The 19,848-nt window shown below is 48.7% G+C and overlaps 1 protein-coding gene across 1 annotated transcript; it reads left to right on the plus strand.

Moving 5' to 3' along the window:
- Positions 1-3,610: 3,610 nt before the first annotated feature.
- On the plus strand, positions 3,611-7,226 carry EGR1 (early growth response 1). The gene is made up of 2 exons (XM_080920413.1): positions 3,611-4,117; positions 4,782-7,226. Exons 1-2 carry the CDS (start codon positions 3,811-3,813, stop codon positions 6,080-6,082), a joined length of 1,608 nt encoding a protein of 535 aa, XP_080776539.1. The 5' UTR covers positions 3,611-3,810; the 3' UTR covers positions 6,083-7,226.
- The last annotated feature ends 12,622 nt before the right edge of the window (positions 7,227-19,848 follow it).

The raw sequence follows: 19,848 nt of genomic DNA on the forward strand, positions 1-19,848 counted from the left end.
GACCTATGGATTTATTTGAACTGCTTTAGCACAATTACAGGGAACTTACCCCTAAATTATTCCATACTCCTTAAGTCACTTGCCAATCCGTTGTCCTGTCTGTGCTGAATCCTCTCCATCAGCCAGGCCTGACTTCACCCTCCTTTCTCTTCTGTGGGTTCCCTACCTGCAGACCCCTCCCACCTCCCCTGACCTCTGAAGCCCAGCCTACCTTTACTGTACTCAGTAACTGGCCATCAGCAACTTTTATTTATCATATAATTTTAAATTGGGGAGTAAGAATTGCACAACAAAAGCTGGGGTTGGGCTCCTCTTGGGCAACCAGATCTTGGGGTACAGATTTTAGCATGTGAATATAGCATCACCAACCCCCAATGGGGAGGCATGTTGCTGTTCTTTCAGACTCCAAGAAATGATCTAGGGTTAGACAAGGACTAAGTTGTCTTCTCAGTTCTATGATTCAATTGCGCCACCAGAGCCCCACAGGTGATTCAGCTGTGTATCAAGGTTGAAAATGTTCTGCTTGGGCTGGAGAGATGGCTCAGTGGGTAAGAGCACTGACTGCTCTTCCAGAGGTCCAGAGTTCAATTCCCAGCAACCACATGGTGGCTCACAACCATCTGTAATGGGATCCAATGCCCTCTTCTGGTGTGTCTGAAGACAGCTACAGTGTACTCACATACATTAAAAAAAAAAAAAAAAAAAAAAAAATTAAAAAGGTTAGGCTCTAGGAAAAAACAAAATAAAACAAAAAACAAAACAAAGCACCCCAGGAAGTCCTACTGCAACAAGGATACAGATTAAGGGCTGGAGAGATGGATGGCTTAGTGGTTACTCTATGGAGAGGATCTGGTTTGGTTCCCACAGGAAGACTCACAACCTCTGTAAGCACAGATTCAGGAGATCTGACACCTGCTTCTAGACTCCATGGGCACTGCACAGAGGTGGTACACACACATGCCCATAGGCAAAACCCTTGTACACATAAAATAATGATTTTCTTTTTAAAGGGACACAGACGGTCTGTTAGGGACAGCATCTTTTGTGTTAGGACTGGAATGCTTCTCTCTCTGCACAGCTTTTTGTTGTTTGGGAATTTGTTGTTTGTTTCCTTTTCTCTTTTTTAAAAGGATGGCATCTCACGTAGCCGAGGTTGCCTTTTAAAGTGCTAAGTAGCCAAGGAAGGCCTCGAACCTTTTACCTAAACTCCCTAAGTATCCGTACTACTTACCAGATACTAAGTATCCTATACTAAGTATCGGAACACAGGGTTGGTTCAGGAAGCTATCAACTGAGTTTCTCGGCCCCATTTGGGTTTTCTTGAAGGCTGAATGAGGTTGGGTGGGCAAAAGTAACAACGCCTCCACCCCATTTATTCAGTGCTTAGCAACTGCAGCACAAACTGCATTTTATTTCTGTCTGAACAATTCTTCCTCATGAAAACAGATAACATTAGCCTTAGTTTACAATAGAGCAGGTGAAATGCAGAAGGTTTGGTCAGAGAACCCCACCAGAGCGGCAAAATGAGCAGGCTCAGACAGGAAGCCCCTGGCCCTGCCTGTCCTGGTCAGGAGACTATGGAAAGGCACATTTGTGGCTCCTAAATTAGTAACAACCAAAGAACTTAGGATAGTGAGCTCAAATATAAGGGAACCCTGGTTCATTTCTAGATTCCTTAAGCTGTTTGTTTTTTAATAAAACGAAGGTGGAGGCGGGTGTTCAGAGAGAGAAAGAGGGGAGAGAAGGAGAGAGGGAGAAAGGGAGAGAGGGAGGGAGAGAGAGAGAGAGAGAAAGAGAGAGAGAGAGAGAGAGAGAGAGAGAGAGAGAGAGAGAGAATATGTCAAAGAGTAATCTCCCGTTAGTTCTGACGACCCTGATCTTCCTTCTGTCTCACCTTCCTTCCACACAGGCACTATCTGCTTTCTTTTTAAATAAAAAAATAAAAGTAAATTAAAATAACAGCACCTTCCTCGGATTCAAAGTTGGAAACAAGAGCCTTCCCTTTCTGGAATCCCTTCTCCCTTTGAGTTGCTTCGGAGATAGGGCTTCACTGCTTGCGTCAGGGTCCCAGGAGACCAGCGGGATCGCTCCTCCATCACCCCAGCCCACCACCGTCCCCTGCCCTTGGCCTGGCTCTACGAAGGAAGTGTTACCCTGAATTCTGGGCGCCTTGGCAGTGGCGGTTCCCTCGGGACTGCGGGGAAGGCCCAGGCCGCCGCGCCTGCTCAGTTCTCCCTCACTGCGTCTAAGGCTCTCCCGGCCTGGCTCCGCGCCCAGCCCAGACTACGGGAGGGGGAACGCGGAGGCGACCGAAGAACCCGCCGCGCCTGGGGCCCCCGGAATACAACCCGAGACCTCCAGAGGGCAGCACCGAGCCGTAAGCGCGTCCTCGGCACCGCAAGCCTGGGGTCGCCAGACTGCCCAAAGCAAAGTCCCCCCTCTTTAGGACAGGGTAGGGTCCGCCCAACCAGTCCCTGGACTGGATAAAAGTCAGCAAATGCCCAACCATCACAAGAACCATCAGATCCTGGCGGGGACTCAGGTCTGTCCTAAGGCAATCAGGGTTCCGCAATCCAGGTCCCCAAAGGTGGGTTCCTCAGCCGCAGGGCGGAGGAATAGCCTTTCGATTCAGAGTGGCGCATTGGGAGCCCCAGGCTCTAACACCTACTGACTGGTGGCCGAGTATGCGCCCGACTGCTTGCTAGGCAGTGTCCCAAGAACCGGTAGCCAAATGTCTTGGCCTCAGTTTTCCCGGTGACACCTGGAAAGTGACCCTGCCATTAGTAGAGGCTCGGGTCAGGGCCCCGCCTCTCCTGGGCGGCCTCCGCCCCAGCCCGCCCAGCCGCTCCTCCTCTCCACAGGCTCGCTCCCACGCTCCCAGAGGTGGGCGGGTGAGCCCAGAATGACGGCTGTAGAACCCCGGCCTGACTCGCCCTCGCCCCCGCGCCGGGCCTGGGCTTCCCCAGCCCAGCTCGCACCCGGGGGCCGTCGGAGTCGCCGCGCGCCCAGCTCTACGCGCCTGGCGCCCTCCCCACGCGGGCGTCCCCGACTCCCGCGCGCGTCCAGGCTCTCTGTTGGGAACCAAGGAGGGGGGGAGGGTGGGTGCGCCGACCCGGAAACGCCATATAAGGAGCAGGAAGGATCCCCCGCCGGAACAGTCCTTATTTGGGCAGCGCCTTATATGGAGTGGCCCAATATGGCTCTACCGCTTCCGGCTCTGGGAGGAGGGGCGAACGGGGGTTGGGGCGGGGGCAAGCTGGGAACTCCAGGCGCCTGGCCCGGGAGGCCACTGCCACCGTTCCAACACTAGGCTTTCCAGGAGCCTGAGCGCTCGAGATGCCGGAGCGGGTCTCAGGGTGGAGGTGCCCACCGCTCATGGATGGGAGGGCTTCACGTCACTCCGGGTCCTCCCGGCCGGTCCTTCCATATTAGGGCTTCCTGCTTCCCATATATGGCCATGTACGTCACGGCGGAGGCGGGCCCGTGCTGTTCCAGACCCTTGAAATAGAGGCCGATTCGGGGAGTCGCGAGAGATCCCAGCGCGCAGAACTTGGGGAGCCGCTGCCGCGATTCGCCGCCGCCGCCAGCTTCCGCCGCCGCAAGATCGGCCCCTGCCCCAGCCTCCGCGGCAGCCCTGCGTCCACCACGGGCCGCGGCCACCACCAGCCTGGGGGCCCGCCTCCACTCCCCGCAGTGTGCCCCTGCACCCCGCATGTAACCCGGCCAAACCCCGGCGAGTGTGCCCTCAGTAGCTTCGGCCCCGGGCTGCGCCCACCACCCAACATCAGCTCTCCAGCTCGCACGTCCGGGATGGCAGCAGCCAAGGCCGAAATGCAATTGATGTCTCCGCTGCAGATCTCTGACCCGTTCGGCTCCTTTCCTCACTCACCCACCATGGACAACTACCCCAAACTGGAGGAGATGATGCTGCTGAGCAACGGGGCTCCCCAGTTCCTCGGAGCTGCCGGAACCCCAGAGGGCAGCGGCGGCAATAGCAACAGCAGCAGCAGCAGCAGCAGCAGCGGGGGCGGTGGTGGGGGCGGCAGCAACAGCGGCAGCAGCGCCTTCAATCCTCAAGGGGAGCCGAGCGAACAACCCTATGAGCACCTGACCACAGGTAAGCGGTGGTCTGCGCTGAGGCTGAATACCCCTTCGTGACTACCCTAACGTCCAGTCCTTTGCTGCACAGACCTGCATCTTAGGGGTGCGACTGGGATTTCCCTCTATTCCACACAGCTCCAGGGTCTCTTGTGTTACAGGAATGTCTGGGGGCACCCCCAACCCTCCATCCTTGCGGGTGCGCGGAGGGCAGACCATTTGTTTGGATGGAGAGCTCAAGCTGCGTGGGTGGCTGGAGGGGGAGGGTTTGTTTTGATGAGCAGGGTTGCCCCCTCCCCCGCGCGCGCAGTGTCGCGCGCCTTGCTTGCAGCTTCTTCCCAAGGAAGGGCTGAAATCTGGGACCAGGGATGCCCCGCTGCCCAGGGTAGGGGGCGCGCATTAGTTGTGGCCGCTGAGGTGCTGGCGGGATTCCCTCGCCCGCGCAGCCTCGCTGCGGAGCGCTCTCAGAGCTGCAGTAGAGGGGGGATTCTCTGTTTGCGTCAGCTGTCGAAATGGGCTCTGCCGCTGGAGCAGGTCCAGGAACATTGCAATCTGCTGCTATCAATTATTAACCACATCGAGAGTCAGTGGTAGCCGAGCGACCTCTTGCCTGGCCTCTTCGGTTCTCATCGTCCAGTGATTGCTCTCCAGTAACCAGGCCTTTCTGTTCTCTTTCCTGCCAGAGTCCTTTTCTGACATCGCTCTGAATAATGAGAAGGCGATGGTGGAGACGAGTTATCCCAGCCAAACTACTCGGTTGCCTCCCATCACCTACACCGGCCGCTTCTCCCTGGAGCCTGCACCCAACACTGGCAATACTTTGTGGCCTGAACCCCTTTTCAGCCTAGTCAGTGGCCTCGTGAGCATGACCAACCCTCCAACCTCTTCATCCTCAGCGCCTTCTCCAGCTGCTTCATCGTCTTCCTCTGCCTCCCAGAGCCCACCCCTGAGCTGTGCCGTGCCGTCCAATGACAGCAGTCCTATTTACTCAGCGGCTCCCACCTTTCCTACTCCCAACACTGACATTTTTCCTGAGCCCCAAAGCCAGGCCTTTCCTGGCTCTGCAGGCACAGCCTTGCAATACCCACCTCCTGCCTACCCTGCCACCAAGGGTGGTTTCCAGGTTCCCATGATCCCTGACTATCTGTTTCCACAACAGGGAGACCTGAGCCTGGGCACACCAGACCAGAAGCCCTTCCAGGGTCTGGAGAACCGTACCCAGCAGCCTTCGCTCACTCCACTATCCACTATTAAAGCCTTCGCCACTCAGTCGGGCTCCCAGGACTTAAAGGCTCTCAATAACACCTACCAGTCCCAGCTCATCAAACCCAGCCGCATGCGCAAGTACCCCAACCGACCCAGCAAGACACCTCCCCATGAACGCCCTTACGCTTGCCCGGTCGAGTCCTGCGATCGCCGCTTTTCTCGCTCGGATGAGCTTACCCGCCACATCCGCATCCACACAGGCCAGAAGCCCTTCCAGTGTCGAATCTGCATGCGCAACTTCAGTCGTAGTGACCACCTTACCACCCACATCCGCACCCACACAGGCGAGAAGCCTTTTGCCTGTGACATTTGTGGGAGAAAGTTTGCCAGGAGTGATGAACGCAAGAGGCATACCAAAATCCACTTAAGACAGAAGGACAAGAAAGCAGACAAAAATGTCGTGGCCTCTTCAGCCCCCTCTTCCCTCTCTTCCTACCCATCCCCAGTGGCTACCTCCTACCCATCCCCCGCCACCACCTCATTTCCATCCCCTGTGCCCACCTCCTACTCCTCTCCTGGCTCCTCTACCTACCCATCTCCTGCTCACAGTGGCTTCCCGTCACCCTCCGTGGCCACCACCTATGCCTCGGTCCCACCTGCTTTCCCGGCTCAAGTGAGCAGCTTCCAGTCTGCAGGTGTCAGCAACTCCTTCAGCACCTCAACGGGTCTTTCAGACATGACAGCGACCTTTTCTCCCAGGACAATTGAAATTTGCTAAAGGGAATAAAGGAAAGTAAAGGGAGGGGACACGAAAGACAATAAAGGATAGGAGGGAAGAGGTGGCCCATAAGAGGGGTCACTTCTTAGGTCAGATGGAAGATCTCAGAGCCAAGTCCTTCTAGTCATTAGAAGGTCTGTTGGCCACCAGCCCCTTTACTTACTGTCCCTGCCTCCCCGGTTCCTGTTCCCTTTGACTTCAGCTGCCTGAAACAGCCATGTCCAAGTTCTTCACCTCTATCCAAAGGACTTGATTTGCATGGTATTGGATAAATCATTTCAGTATCATCTCCATCACATGCCTGGCCCTTGCTCCCTTCAGCGCTAGAACATCAAGTTGGCAAAAATGGGTTTGGGCCCTCAAAACCCTGCCCTGTATCTTTGTACAGCGTCTGTGCCATGGATTTTGATTTCCTCGGGGTATTCTTGATGTGAAGATAATTTTGCATACTCTATTGTATTATTTGGAGTTAAATTCTCACTTTGGGGGAGGGTATAGCAAAGCCAAGCAAACCAATGGTGATCCTTTATTTTTGTGACGATTCTGCTGGGTTTGAAGCAGCAGTCCTAGGTATTAACTGGAGCATGTGTTGGAGTGTTGTTCCGTTAATTTTGTAAATACTGCTCGACTGTAACTCTCACATGTGACAAAGTATGGTTTGTTTGGTTGGGTTTTTTTGTTTTGTTTCATTTTTGAAAAAAAATTTTTTTTTGCCCGTCCCTTTGGTTTCAAAAGTTTCACGTCTTGGTGCCTTTTGTGTGACACGCCTTGCCGATGGCTTGACATGTGCAGTTGTGAGGGACGTGCTCACCTCTAGCCTTAAGGGGGTAGGAGTGATGTTTTGGGGGAGGCTTTGAGAGCAAAGTGAGGAAGAGGGCTGAGCTGAGCTTTGGTTCTCCAGAATGTAAGAAGAAATTTAAAACAAAAATCTGAACTCTCAAAAGTCTATTTTTTTAACTGAAAATGTAAATTTATACATATATTCAGGAGTTGGAATGTTGTAGTTACCTACTGAGTAGGCGGCAATTTTCGTATGTTATGAACATGAAGTTCATTATTTTGTGGTTTCATTATACTTTGTACTTGTGTTTGCTTAAACAAAGTGACTTGTTTGGCTTATAAACACATTGAATGCGCTTTATTGCCCATGGGATATGTGGTGTGTATCCTTCAGAAAAAATTAAAAGGAAAATAAAGAAACTAACTGGTTCTGTTTCTCCTGGGCTAGGGGGAGGCCTATGCAGTGTCCATTCCTGCCTTAAAGGGCAGCTGAAGTCTTTTCCAGACTGGGTATGCGTATTCGTTCTGGGAACTGACCATGCACATGCTTCCTCTTCATACCGGGCTTGGGCCTACATTTATTCTGCCTCAGGCTGGTCAACCATAGCTTTGTTGATCCGTTGGAGTCAAAGGCCATGTGGCCAGAGGCTGTAGCCAATCCAACTCCTTATCTCTAACCAAGATTGGAGAAATCTGCTCCCGGCCAGATGTGCTTGTGGGAGATGAGAGGTAGACGACACAGGCTTTGGGAAACAGTTACAAGGCTAAGGCTGACTCAACTTCTCCCTCCTTGCATGTCTCTAGCAACTTAGAAACAAGGGCTAGTTGTGCAGCCAAGAATCCTTCCAGGAAGGAAGGCTCACCCCTTTGCCAGTTGGAACAGCCATTCTTGGCAGCTTCCTGGGAGACAGGGCAGATTGGGTAGGAAAGTGGCAAAGTGTGTTCCCAGTGGGTAGGAGGGACACAGTACGAGATTCTCTTGACCCTGGTGCGTAAGGGTCTACTCGGTGCTGAGTGATCCTTGCGGGTATGTGAGCATCTGTCTCCTCAGTGAGAGCCTTTGACCTGGTCATGACAGAACAAGAACCGTCCCTGTTCCAGGATTGCAGATGGTTGGAGAGATGGAGATGTTGAGCCAAAAATTACAACACAATGGTATGTTTCACAATAAGGACAGGCATGTCGCGCTCTCTGGAAGCACACGGATGGCCATTTAGTCCAGCTGGGGGCTTAGAAAAGGTGAGAAAATTAAACAGAAGCCTAAGTGGGGTGGACTCCAATGCCTTTGTGATGCTGAGACAGGGAAGGTGGCAGCTTATAGCATGGAGTGTCACTAGATGGAGAACTATACAAGTGCCTCCTGCCACCCTAATGTGTCTTAAGTCTTCTGTGAATTGACCAGATACCCACAACCTTTGGGCAGATGGTAAGGTGGATTTGGCGTGCTGGAATTCTCAGGCTTTGTCTCCCCACTCACCTTTGACCACAGACACCAGACTATTCCTTCTCCCCAGCCTGGTCATCAGGAGCTAAGTGGACGTAGGGCAAACTCACCTCTACTTCCTTTTCCTCTGAGGGCTGAGGCTCTCAACCCTTGCCTCCTCTGCCGTGGGAAATTCCAGTTGTCCCTGGGGATCAACCTAGTTCTTTCGAATTCTAGACCTTCCCTGCCCTTTCCCATGAGTCCAGATTCCTCAACCTGGAGCAGGAGAACCAGGCACCTTCTCTAGACAAGGGCACATCCTGCCAAGCTCCTGGCAAAACCGCCAAGTCCCCATAGGACATTTGTGTTGGCAGACCTCTTCCTAGCCCCGCCTGCCCTTCTCCATCTCCCCGTGTGCTCAGGAACACAGGTCTGTGCCTGCTATGCATTCCTTAGCCTTCCTCACCCCAAATTCCCAAGAAACAAAGTTCATCAGAAATCCAACTGTGTGGGAAGGAAGAAGCAAAGGTAATCTCTGTGCAGTGGAGTTTGAGGGCTCCAGGGTGAAATGACTGGCCTTGTTTCCCAGAGAGTCCCACTGCTGTCCTTCATCCAGGGTGGCTTTTGGTACTGGCCTTGATAACAAGGTCATTCCTAGGCAGATGGCTGGCTAAGAAATTCTGCCAAAGTTGCTAGCCAATTTTTACCAATCTTGGCATCAAGGTTTTGCTAAATTCTAACACTCCAAACTCAAGTTCATTTGCATGATAGAAATAGGGCACCATTCAATAAAGGTCCCTGTTTATAGATCAAGAATATAGGTATGTTGGCAGGGTCTGAGGATGCAGCTCCTCCACAAAGCTCTTTCATATCATGCACAAAACCTGGGTCCCAGAAGAAGCAGCCAAAATGACAACAGTATTAATTTCATCTCTTGCTCCTAGGAAGGACATCTGCAACCAAACACTCAGGAGCAGTGCTGATAAAAGCTGCGACCATAGTAAAAGCTGACATTTGGAAGGAGTGCTGAACAATGGATTGCTACCTGGGGACATTGCTTGGCATCTCAGAAACATGAGAAAGACCAAGATCACAGCATGGAAGGAGGGAATGTAGAGAAACTGATATAGATCTGAGGTTAAACCCTGGCCCTCTAGGTTCTTCTCTCTCTCTGTCTCTCTCTCTGTCTCTGTCTCTCTCTGTCTCTCTCTCTGTCTCTGTCTCTGTCTCTGTCTCTCTCTCTGTCTCTCTGTCTCTCTGTCTCTCTGTCTCTCTCTCTCTCTCTCTCTCTCTCTCTCTCTTAGTAGAGCAAGCTATTTCAAGACAGGGTTTCTCTGGCTGTCTTAGAACTCAGAGACCAGGCTGGCCTCGAACTCAAAGAAATCCACCTGCCTCTGCCTCCCCAGTGCCGGGACTAAAGGTGTACACCACCACAGTTCACTCCCTTGAAGCTCTCAATGGGTCTTTTTCTCTTGAGTCTCAGGAATGTTCAGCTTCAAGCATTTGGATAGATTCCACTCAGAAGAAAAGAACTTGGCCTACCTGTCACGTTTAGTTTTTGCCAGCGTGCTTCCTTCTACCTCTCCTGACTCACAGGAGAAACAGAGCCAGGTCACAACAGCATAGGGTGGGAATTTTCTGCCAGGTCTCTCCCAGCTTCATGTTAAGATGAGCACTGTTTGAGATGGGGGAGAGTAGGCAAGTGGAGACTACAGTGTCCTAAGGAAAATGAGACTGATTCTCAAAGAATCAGATGTCAAAACCATTCGATTTCAACATTTTATCCAGAAACCTTTGGATACCATGGTATAGTGATTTCCTCCAATTGAAACATTCCTTCCTGGAGTGAGGAAGGAGGTCCCAGACTCAGGAAAGTCAACAAGCCTCCGAAGTTTGAGAATGCTGAAGCAAGCTCACAAGCGTCACATGGCCCCTCCCTAGGCATAAACAAAAGCTAGCAAGAGGAGGCTAGCTCTCATCATAGTAGAGTCAGAGGACAGTGACTTGCCAACTACCTACACATTGTGCAGACAGATGCAGAGCCAGAGTTCTCAGGAAGCCTGACCCATGCTGAGGTAGGCTTTGAGCCACTCAAGTTCCTGTAAGTAACCCCTTACCCACATTCCTGCAAGTAACTCCAGTGGACTCATTGGTTCACCAAGCTGGACTTTGTGGGACCGTTACTTTGATCTTTCGCCAGTGCCCTATGTGGGCGAGTAGCCACGTGTTCAGGTCTCTGCCAGAAAAGTCTCATGCAACAAATACTAGGAAGGTTTTTGTATTCAGGGACTAGAGAGATGGTTCTGTAGTTAAGAGCACTTGTTCTCAAGGAGGACTCCAGTAGGATTCAGCATCCACACAACCAACCACAATTCCAGGGAAGCAGACATGGGTTTTTGGCTAGGCACGTTCATCTTGTACAGACATGCATGCAAACAAAGCAGATACACAAAACAACAGTGCTGTTTGAACTGTGTTCTTCCCCGAGTCTTCCTTTTCCAGTCAGGAGACCCAGGAGAGCCCTTTTGATTAAGTTTTGGTGAGGCAATCACGTGACTTTGGATGAGGGCTCAGCCCTGATGAATCTATCTCGTTTTCCATTTTCAGGCTTTCTCCACTAGATTCATTCTCCTTAATACTGAGGGGATTTGATTTTGTTAATTTATACAAAGGTTGTTTTTTTTGTTTTGTTTTTTTGTTTGTTTGTTTGTTTTTTACATTTTGTGTATTTGTTATTAGTGATTCTGTATGTATGTGTGAGTGCACATGTATGGTCAGAGGCTAATTTTTGAAGGATGGCTTTTTTCTTTGACTGGGGGTTCTGGGGCTGACTCAGGCTGGAAGGCTTAATGGCAAACTTTGACCCACTGAGCCATCTCAATGGCCTTAGCTTTCCCATTTAGTTTTTAATTGATTAATTATTTTGAGACGAGGTCTGGCTGAGCTGGACTGTGTATGCAGACTATGCTGGCCGTCCATTCATGGCAGTCCTCTTAACCCATTGTGGTGGCAGACAGGAGCTGCCACACCTGGCTAGTACTAAAGCGTGCTTTTGTTTTGTTTTGTATGAGGTATGTAGCTCTGGCTGATATCAAGGAGTTCTTAGAAACTATCGAGACGGGATTGGAGGTACATGGACACCACTTAGGAGGCAAAGGCAGGCAGATCTCTGTCAGTTTAAAGCCAGCCTGGTTTATATAGTGACCAGGCCAGCTAAGACTAAAACAAACAAACTTATTACAAATTTATTGAAGTTTAGCTGATAAATTATAAATGATACATGTATTTATACAGTGGTTATATAAATGTGTATTTTTAATGTTTTATTCAAAATATTTATATAATGTATTTTGGTTATAGTTCATTCTTCTCTTCCCCCGAACTCCTCACAGATGTTCCCTATCTCCTATGCACCAAAATTCATGTTTTCTGTCTCTCTCTAATGTCTCCGAAAGCAAGCAACAACAACCACAAACAAAAATCAGGAAAAACTACAACCAGCAAAATATGAAAACCAAAACACATGAACTTAAAAAAAAAAAGTCAATAAGCTAAAAATACCAAAACAAAACAAAATGCTTGGGGGAAAAATAAAAAGGGTCCTGGCCTGGAGTGTGGCTGGTAAACACAGAAGAGTCACCACTGGAAACACTGACTTTCCTTTCGTGGCATCTGTCTCCTGCAAATAGCCTCTTGGTTAGGGATGGAACTTTGTGTTCACCTCCCCCCTTCTCAGAGCAGAGCCTTTGTCCAGTTTAAATCTGAGCAGGTCTTGTGTGTGATGTCAGTTTCTGCATGTTCATATGATGCTTCTTGTTTCTTGGAGGCAGCCACCACCTCTGGCTCTTTTCATCTTTCAGCCTCCTCTTCTTCAGAGACCCCTGAGCCTTAACAGAAGGGGTGTGGCATCTCATTTAGTGCTGACTGTCCAACATTTCTGCACATTGTCTAGTTGTGGGTCTCTGTTAATTCCTGTCTACTGCAAGGAGAAGCATCTCTGATGAGGACTGAGTGACGCACCAATCTATAGGTTTAGCCGTTTGTCAAAGAAACATATGCTATGCTCCTTTAGCAGAATAATAGCAGTAAGTTTTGCCCTAGCCCCATGGCCTATCTAGTCTCAGGTTCTTGACCACGTTTGCAGTATCAGGTACAGGTTTCATCTCACACAGTGAGAATGGCTATAAATCCAACCAAGAAGTGGTTGGTTACTCTCATAATAATTGTGCCAATATTGCACCAGCAGATCTAGCAGGCCGGTCACTGGTGCAGGTTACAGAGTTTGTATCGAGGTTAATTTATGATTATTTTTCTTCCCTGATAGTATGTGGAGTATACTAGTAGTATACTCCTAGTACCTACTAGTCAGTAAGGGGTGAAGTTTCTACTTGGGTACCAGCTCAATTTCTCCATGTTTGATGACATAAGTAAGTGGTGTCCTACCAACAGGCGATGAAGAGTAAGCAGTAATAGCCTTAGCAACAGTGTATGGTTTTTGTTTTTGTTTTGTGGAGAGGCAGTCAGTGGGACAACAATTCAACAAGATATAACATTCATGGCACTAGAGGTTTTATTTTTTGGCTTAAGATGTTTAATGGGGCATAATCTCCCCTATAAATGGTGCCTGTGCAAATTCCTTACACGCACTTAGAAAGCATCTACAGAAGTAGTACGTTTCCATATGATTTCTTTTTGGTTGTTGTTTTGTTTGAGACAGGGTTTCTCTGTGTAGCTCTGGGCTTCCTGGAACTTGCTCTGTAGACCAGGCTGGCCTCTAACTCAGAGATCTGCCTGCCTCTGCCTCCAGAGTGCTGGGATTAAAAGTGCATCCTACTTCTGCCTGCCTCCATAGGGCTGTTCAAAAGGCCATATGGTATCAATTAGGGCTGGAGGGTGTAGCTTAGTCAGAGAGTGCTAGACCACAGTGCACAAGGTCCTGGGTTTAATGAGTCCTGATATATATGTACACAGGCAAAACTATGACCACACGATAATAACCTTATCTATCCCTTTGAAAGGTTCCTCATGGGGCTGGAGAGATGGCTCAGTGATTAAGAGCACTGACTGCTTTTCCAGAGGTCCTGAGTTCAAATCCCAGCAACTACATGGTGGCTCACAACCATCTGTAATGAGATCTGATGTCCTCTTCTGGTGTGTTTGAAGACAGCGACAGCGTAAGTACTCACATATATAAAATAAGTAAATAAATCTTTAAAAACACAATCAAAGATTCCTCCTGACCTTTGGCAGCTTTTGTTTTTCAGGCAACCACTGTTGTTCTTTCTGCTGCTGTCAATTCGTTGGCATTTCCCAGACTTATTCAGCACATGCTTCTTACATTAGCAATATCATTTGATTTACTTTTAAGTTTCACTGTGTGATGCGGAGGCTGGAGCCCAGGGCCTCGTGCTTGCAGGGCACAGTTTCTGAGCTGCATCCTGAGCCTGCATCATTATTCTGAGTCACTCATGTCGTATGTACCAATCTGACTTCCTTTTCCTTGCTGAGTAGTATTCTACTGCATGGCTATTCCACAGTGCGTTTATCCTCTTGTCTAAGGATGAATGTGGATTGGATCCTTTGGAACTATAGTGAAGAAAACTAGTGGGCATTTGAGTACAAATATTTGTGGAGATGTGTCCCTTTTAATTCAGAATTTCCCTCAACCTTTCTAGCTCTTCCCTTCTATCTCTTTCTATAATCGCAGAGTCAGGATTTGGCCTCCTAAAATATTTTCTTCTTTGGACCTTTCCTAGAGTAAACAGCACCAGCCTCTTCATTTTTATTTGCTGAATTCCAAACTTACTCCCATTGCCATATCTTCCTGACAATGAGATGTGCTGTCATTGTCTAACCAGCTCAGCAAGTGTGCGTTTGTCCTTAGGAATGTTCTGCATGGAGAAAAATTATGGCAGAGAGTGGACCAAAGATCCGGGAAACATCCCTATTTTAAAAGAGGAAAGGGCTAAGGATTAGATGATTATCTTATTTAATTTTCTATTGCTGTGATAAGACACCATGACCAAGGCAGCTTATTAAAGAAAGCATTTATTTTGGGCTTTTCGGTTTCAGAGGGTGAGTCCCCATCATCATTATGGGGAGCATGGCAGGAGGCAGGCAGACATTGTGCTGGAGCAGTGGCTGAGCTCACATCTGACGGACTCCATCCATCCATTCATCCATCCATCCGTCCGTCCATCCATCCGTCCGTCCATCCATCCGTCCATCCGTCCGTCCGTCCATCCATCCATCCATCCGTCCATCCATCCGTCCGTCCGTCCATCCGTCCGTCCGTCCATCTGTCCATCCATCCATCCGTCCACCCATCCGTCCACCCATCCATCCATCCGTCCGTCCGTCCGTCTGTCCGTCCGTCCATCCATCCATCCATCCATCCATCCATCCGTCCGTCCATTTATTTATATTGATTGATTTATTTTTGCCTCTATTTTCTCTTTTTAAATTGTTTTATTTATTTACATTCCAAATGTCGCTCCCTTCCCAGTCCCCCCTCCAAGAGTTTTCACCTCCCATCCCCTAACCCCTTTGCCTCTAATAGGGTGCTGCCTGCCCCACCAACCTACCCACCCCCACTTCACACCCCCCACCCCTATTTTTTGGAACATCAAGTTGTATGGGATTAGACGCATTCTCTCCCACGGAGGCAGACAAGGCTGTCCTCTGCTACACATGTGCCAGGGGCCACCGACCAGCCCACGTAAGGCTCTTTGGTTTTTGGCTTAGTCTCTGGGAGCTCCCAGGGGGCTGGGTTAGTTGACACTGTTGTTCTTCCTATGGGGTTGCCATCCCCTTCAGCTCCTTCAGTCCTTCTCCTAACTCTTCCATAGGGGTCCCCAACCTCAGTCGAATGCTTGCCTGTAAGTATCTTCATCTGTCTCAGTCAGCTGCTGGTACAGCCTCTTGGAGGACAGCCATGCTAGACTGTGCTTTCTGCAAGCACAGCATGGCATCAGTAACGGTGTCGGGGTTTGGTCCTGCCCATGAAATGAATCCCAAGCTGGGTCAATCACTGGATGGCCTTTCCTTCGATCTCTGCTCCATTTTTGTCCCTGCATTTCTTTTAGACAGGAGCAATTCTGGGTCAAAAATGTTGAAGGTTGGCTGATGAGCCCATCCTCCCACTGGGAATCATGTCTCTCTACTGGAGGTGATCTCTTCAGGTTCCATCTCCCCACTCTTGGGCACTTAGACTAAGGTCAACCCCATTGAGTCCTGGGAGCCTCCACATCCCAGGTCTCTGGGACTTTCTAGAGGTTCTCTCACGCCCAACCCACTACAGTGACATATTCCCATTCATTCTCCTGACCTTCTGGGCTTCTGGTGGGCTTTTACAAGCTCGTTCCAATGACACACCTCTTCTAATAGGGCCACACTCACTAATCCTTTTCAAACAGTTGACAACACCACCAGCTGACAACACCACGTTCAAGTATAAGTCTGTGGAGCAATTGCCAGTCAAACCAGCACAGTGATACAGGAAGCTGGCCCAGGAGCCTGGTCCTGGGACACACTTCTGTACTGTGTGCTCCTAGTGCATTCTCTAGAATACGATTCCCACTCACTAGTGGTTATCACATTTCTGCCCCATTCCCGGATGCGATACACAACTAAAGGTCTGTATCTAGGCAGGATACGTGCTCAGCTGTTCAGAGAACAGGCTACACCAGCACAGGTCTCAGGCTTGGTTCCTAGCACACACACGGTGACTCAGAGGTGTCTGTAGCTCCCATTCCAGGGTATCAGAGACCATTTTTTTGGGGGAGGAAATCTATGGACACAGGTATTCATGTAGTACTCAGAACAAATCCCCATACACATAAATTCAAGTCAAATCAATCAACCAGTCTGAGTTCACCATACACACTGTGGCATGTCAGCCACACAAACATTACATTAAAAAAAATTAGTAGTGGTTGCTGCCTCTGGTCCTACAGCACACTTCAGAGGCTTCATTACTTCAAATTTGAGCTGGTTTTTAAAATTGTCTCCTCAGAGCCATTTTTCCCTCTCTTCAGAGTCCCATTTTATTTTATGCTACTGAAATAGTTAAGATTCTAGAACTTTCTTCTCAGGTGTATCTTGGTTCTGCTCAAAAACACCTCAGGTTTCACTGTTAGCTTTTTTAGAGTAAAATCTTGTAACATTCACCGATATGTTTCAATTTCTTCATTTGCTTTAATGGGTTAAATAATTTAATTTTCTTCTTAAAAAGGTAATCATCTGGGCATGGGGTCTCACATTTGTAATCTCAGCATTCAGAAAAAAAAAATCAAGGTCATTTGGGATTATATAATGAGTTCCGAGTCAATCCAGGTCTGCAGAAACAGAATAAGACATTACTCTTTTGTGTTATAAAATATACCAGGGCTGAGCTTGGTGGTGCATGCCTGAAATCCCAGCCTAGCACGGTAAGAAGATTGTCTCTCTGTCTCTGTCTTTGTCTCTCTGTGTCTCTGTCTCTGTATCTCTCTCTCTCACACACACACACACTGTGACCTTGCACGAGGAGGTATGTCACTGAGTATTTAAAGTTCATGCCAGGCTCAGTCTTTCGCTTCTTCCCTCACTTGCTCACCGGTTAGATCTAAGCTCTCAGCTTCTGCTCCAGCTTCCTGCCATGATGATAATGGGGTAACTAACCTCCGAAACTCTAAGCCAAGCCCCCAGTTTAATGCTTCCTTTTGCGAGTTGCCTTGGTCATGGTGTCTTTTCACAGTAATAGAGCAGTTACTAAGACAGCATCCTACCCTTTCCACATATGCTAAAATAAAAAAGAAAGGAAGGAAGGAAGGAAGGAAGGAAGGGAGGAAGGGAGGGAGGGAGGGAGGGGGGGAGGAAGGAAGGAAGGGAGGAAGAAACTTAGCTGAGCAGTGGTGGCACATGCCTTTAATCCCAGCCCTCGGGAGGCAGGTATATCTCAAGTAGAGACCAGCTTGGTCTACAGAATGAGTTCTAGGACATCCAGGGATACATAGAGAACTATCAGTCTCGAAACACCAAAAACAAAAAACAAGAAACCCAAACATCTATATCTCAGGCATGGCTGGAGGAAGAATGAAGGGGTAATTTACAGTTTGTGCCTCTCTCTTAACAGTTCTTCCAGGACTGCTGTAGTGGAGGAAAATACACACAAAAATCCAGCGAGTGGGAGCTGGAACAAATTGTTATTGTATATGGCTTTCCATAGCACAGTTCATAGGAATCTAGTTCTGAGATGGGTAGGATGGCTCAATGGGTAAAGGCGCCTGTTGCGTGTCCTGGCCCTTCCTCACCTATTCCTAGGAAAATTGGTGAGACCTTGCCAGCTCCTGAATCATGTTTCCATCCTCACTTCCAAACATAACTCACAGGTAGCACTAGGTCGGAAGGTCAGAAGGTCCGAAGCCCTCTCTGCACTTTCTTTCTTTTGCTACTGAGTTGGTGGTCTTAGTGATCACAGGACAGACTACTGGCTTCAGAGCCCTAGTTTAGTGGTAGCTGAAGAAAGATCCCAAGTATGACTTTCCTGAGGGCAGAGTAGTCCTGGCCCCTCTAGAATCTATTGGCTGTTTTAGCTCTTGGGCCAAAGTTTATTCCCACACATTTAGTAGATACTAGTTTCATGCCCAACCTGGAGCACAGAAACAGAAACAGGTCAAGTGGTCTGGGAAGCGCAAACTCGGGCGGGGGGACATTTGGTAAGAAATAATTACCAGATAGTATGTGTACGGAAGGTGTGTACAGGATAGGGAGTGAGTAACTCTGCCCGGGGGGAGGGGTGCAGGAACAGGGTGGAGAAGAAAGGCCGGGGAGTTACAGGAGAAGGTTCCAGGCCGGGGAAACAGTAAACACACAGCACAAGTGTCTTAGACTATGATATTTGGAAACCAGCAAGTGAATGGTGGTGTGGCCCGGAAACAAGAGGAGGGGCAGGGAATGCAGCTGGAAAGGCAGGTTGGGACCAGATCTGGAAGAGTTTCAGTGATGGCCCAATAGGTTGAACTGGAACCAGGCACTTAGTTGTGTGTAAAAGGCTGTGTGCTTCCGGCCTTCTCAGAAGAGCCCAAGTGACCGCCCTTGACCTGACTACTACACTGATGACAAAAATTTAGACAAATCACTTCAGGTTTCATGCATGCCTTTATATTACGAGTTCCAGGCCAGCCATGCTTAGCCTGGTCTTAAACACACAAGAGTCCCAGCCTCAGTATCTCAAGTGCTGGGATTTCAGTGGGAGCCATTGTCTTAGCTTTCTTTCTTCCTTTTTTTTTTTTTTTTTTTAAGATTTATTTATTATATGTAAGTACACTGTAGCTGTCTTCAGACACACCAGAAGAGGGCATCAGGTCTCATTACAGATGGTTGTGAGCCACCATGTGGTTGCTGGGATTTGAACTCACAACCTCTGGAAGAGCAGTCAGTGCTCTTAACCACTGAGCCATCTCTCCAGCCCCTAGTTTGCTTTCTAGTGCTATGATAAAACACCATGACCAAAAGCAACCTGGGGAGGAAAGGGTTATTTCATCTTACAGCTTGTCATCCAGAGAAGTCAGGGCAGGAGCTAAAGACAGGAAGTTCGGGGCAAGAACTGAAGCAGAGGCCATGGAGGGTCACTGGCTTGCTTCTTATGACTTGCTCAGCCAGCTGTCTTATAGCACTCAGGAACTCCTGCCCATAGGTGACACCACCACACTGTATTGGGCTGTCAATCATTAATCAAGAAAATGCCCTGCAGACTTCCCTATAGGCCAATCTAGTGGAGTCATTTCTCCAACTGAAGTTCCTTTTTGCAAACAGGTCTATCTTGTATGAAGTTGATAAAAACAACCAGGACAGTCCCCAGGTCTGTCTCTCTCATTCCTTCACTATTAGGTTTCAGTCAGTTAAGTGCCACTGTAGACTGAGTTACTCAACTTTAACTTAATTTTCTCTAAGTTAGAGCATTTATGCCTCTAACAAGCCAGGCACGGTGGCACATGCCTTTTATCCCAGCACTTGGGAGGCAGAGGCAGGAGGATCTCTACGAGTTAGAAGCCAGCCTGGTCTAAATAGTGAGTTCCAGGACAGCCAGGATATATAGACCCTGTCTCAAAACAAAATGAAACAACAAGAATATCTATGTGTATAAATACACTCTGATTTCATGGACAAGTCAAATCTCATATAATACACACACAGAAACACAGACACACACACACACACACACACACACAGGATTCTCTTCAGTGCTGGGGATGGAAACACCAAATGCTTCATGTTCACCCAAAGCTTCATACGTTTTAATATGGAAGCTTCCAAATATTCCCAGGAGCAAGAGGGAACACCATAATAAATCCATCTCTGTGTTCCAAACAGTTCAAACCTTACCATTCACAGCCAGCCTCAATTTCCGGGCACCCCCTCCCTCTCCTCATCTGCAAGACTCCACAGAAGTAAATACTACACATCACATAATTCCAATCAATAGATGCTTCAGTGGACACCTTTATAAACATTTTGAAGTACTTTTGTTTGACTTAGAGCCTCAAACATTATGTTTTCCATGTGGCCAATATGCCTAAAG

This window comes from Micromys minutus, assembly GCF_963924665.1.
Source record: "Micromys minutus genome assembly, chromosome: 8".
Taxonomy (NCBI): domain Eukaryota; kingdom Metazoa; phylum Chordata; class Mammalia; order Rodentia; family Muridae; genus Micromys; species Micromys minutus.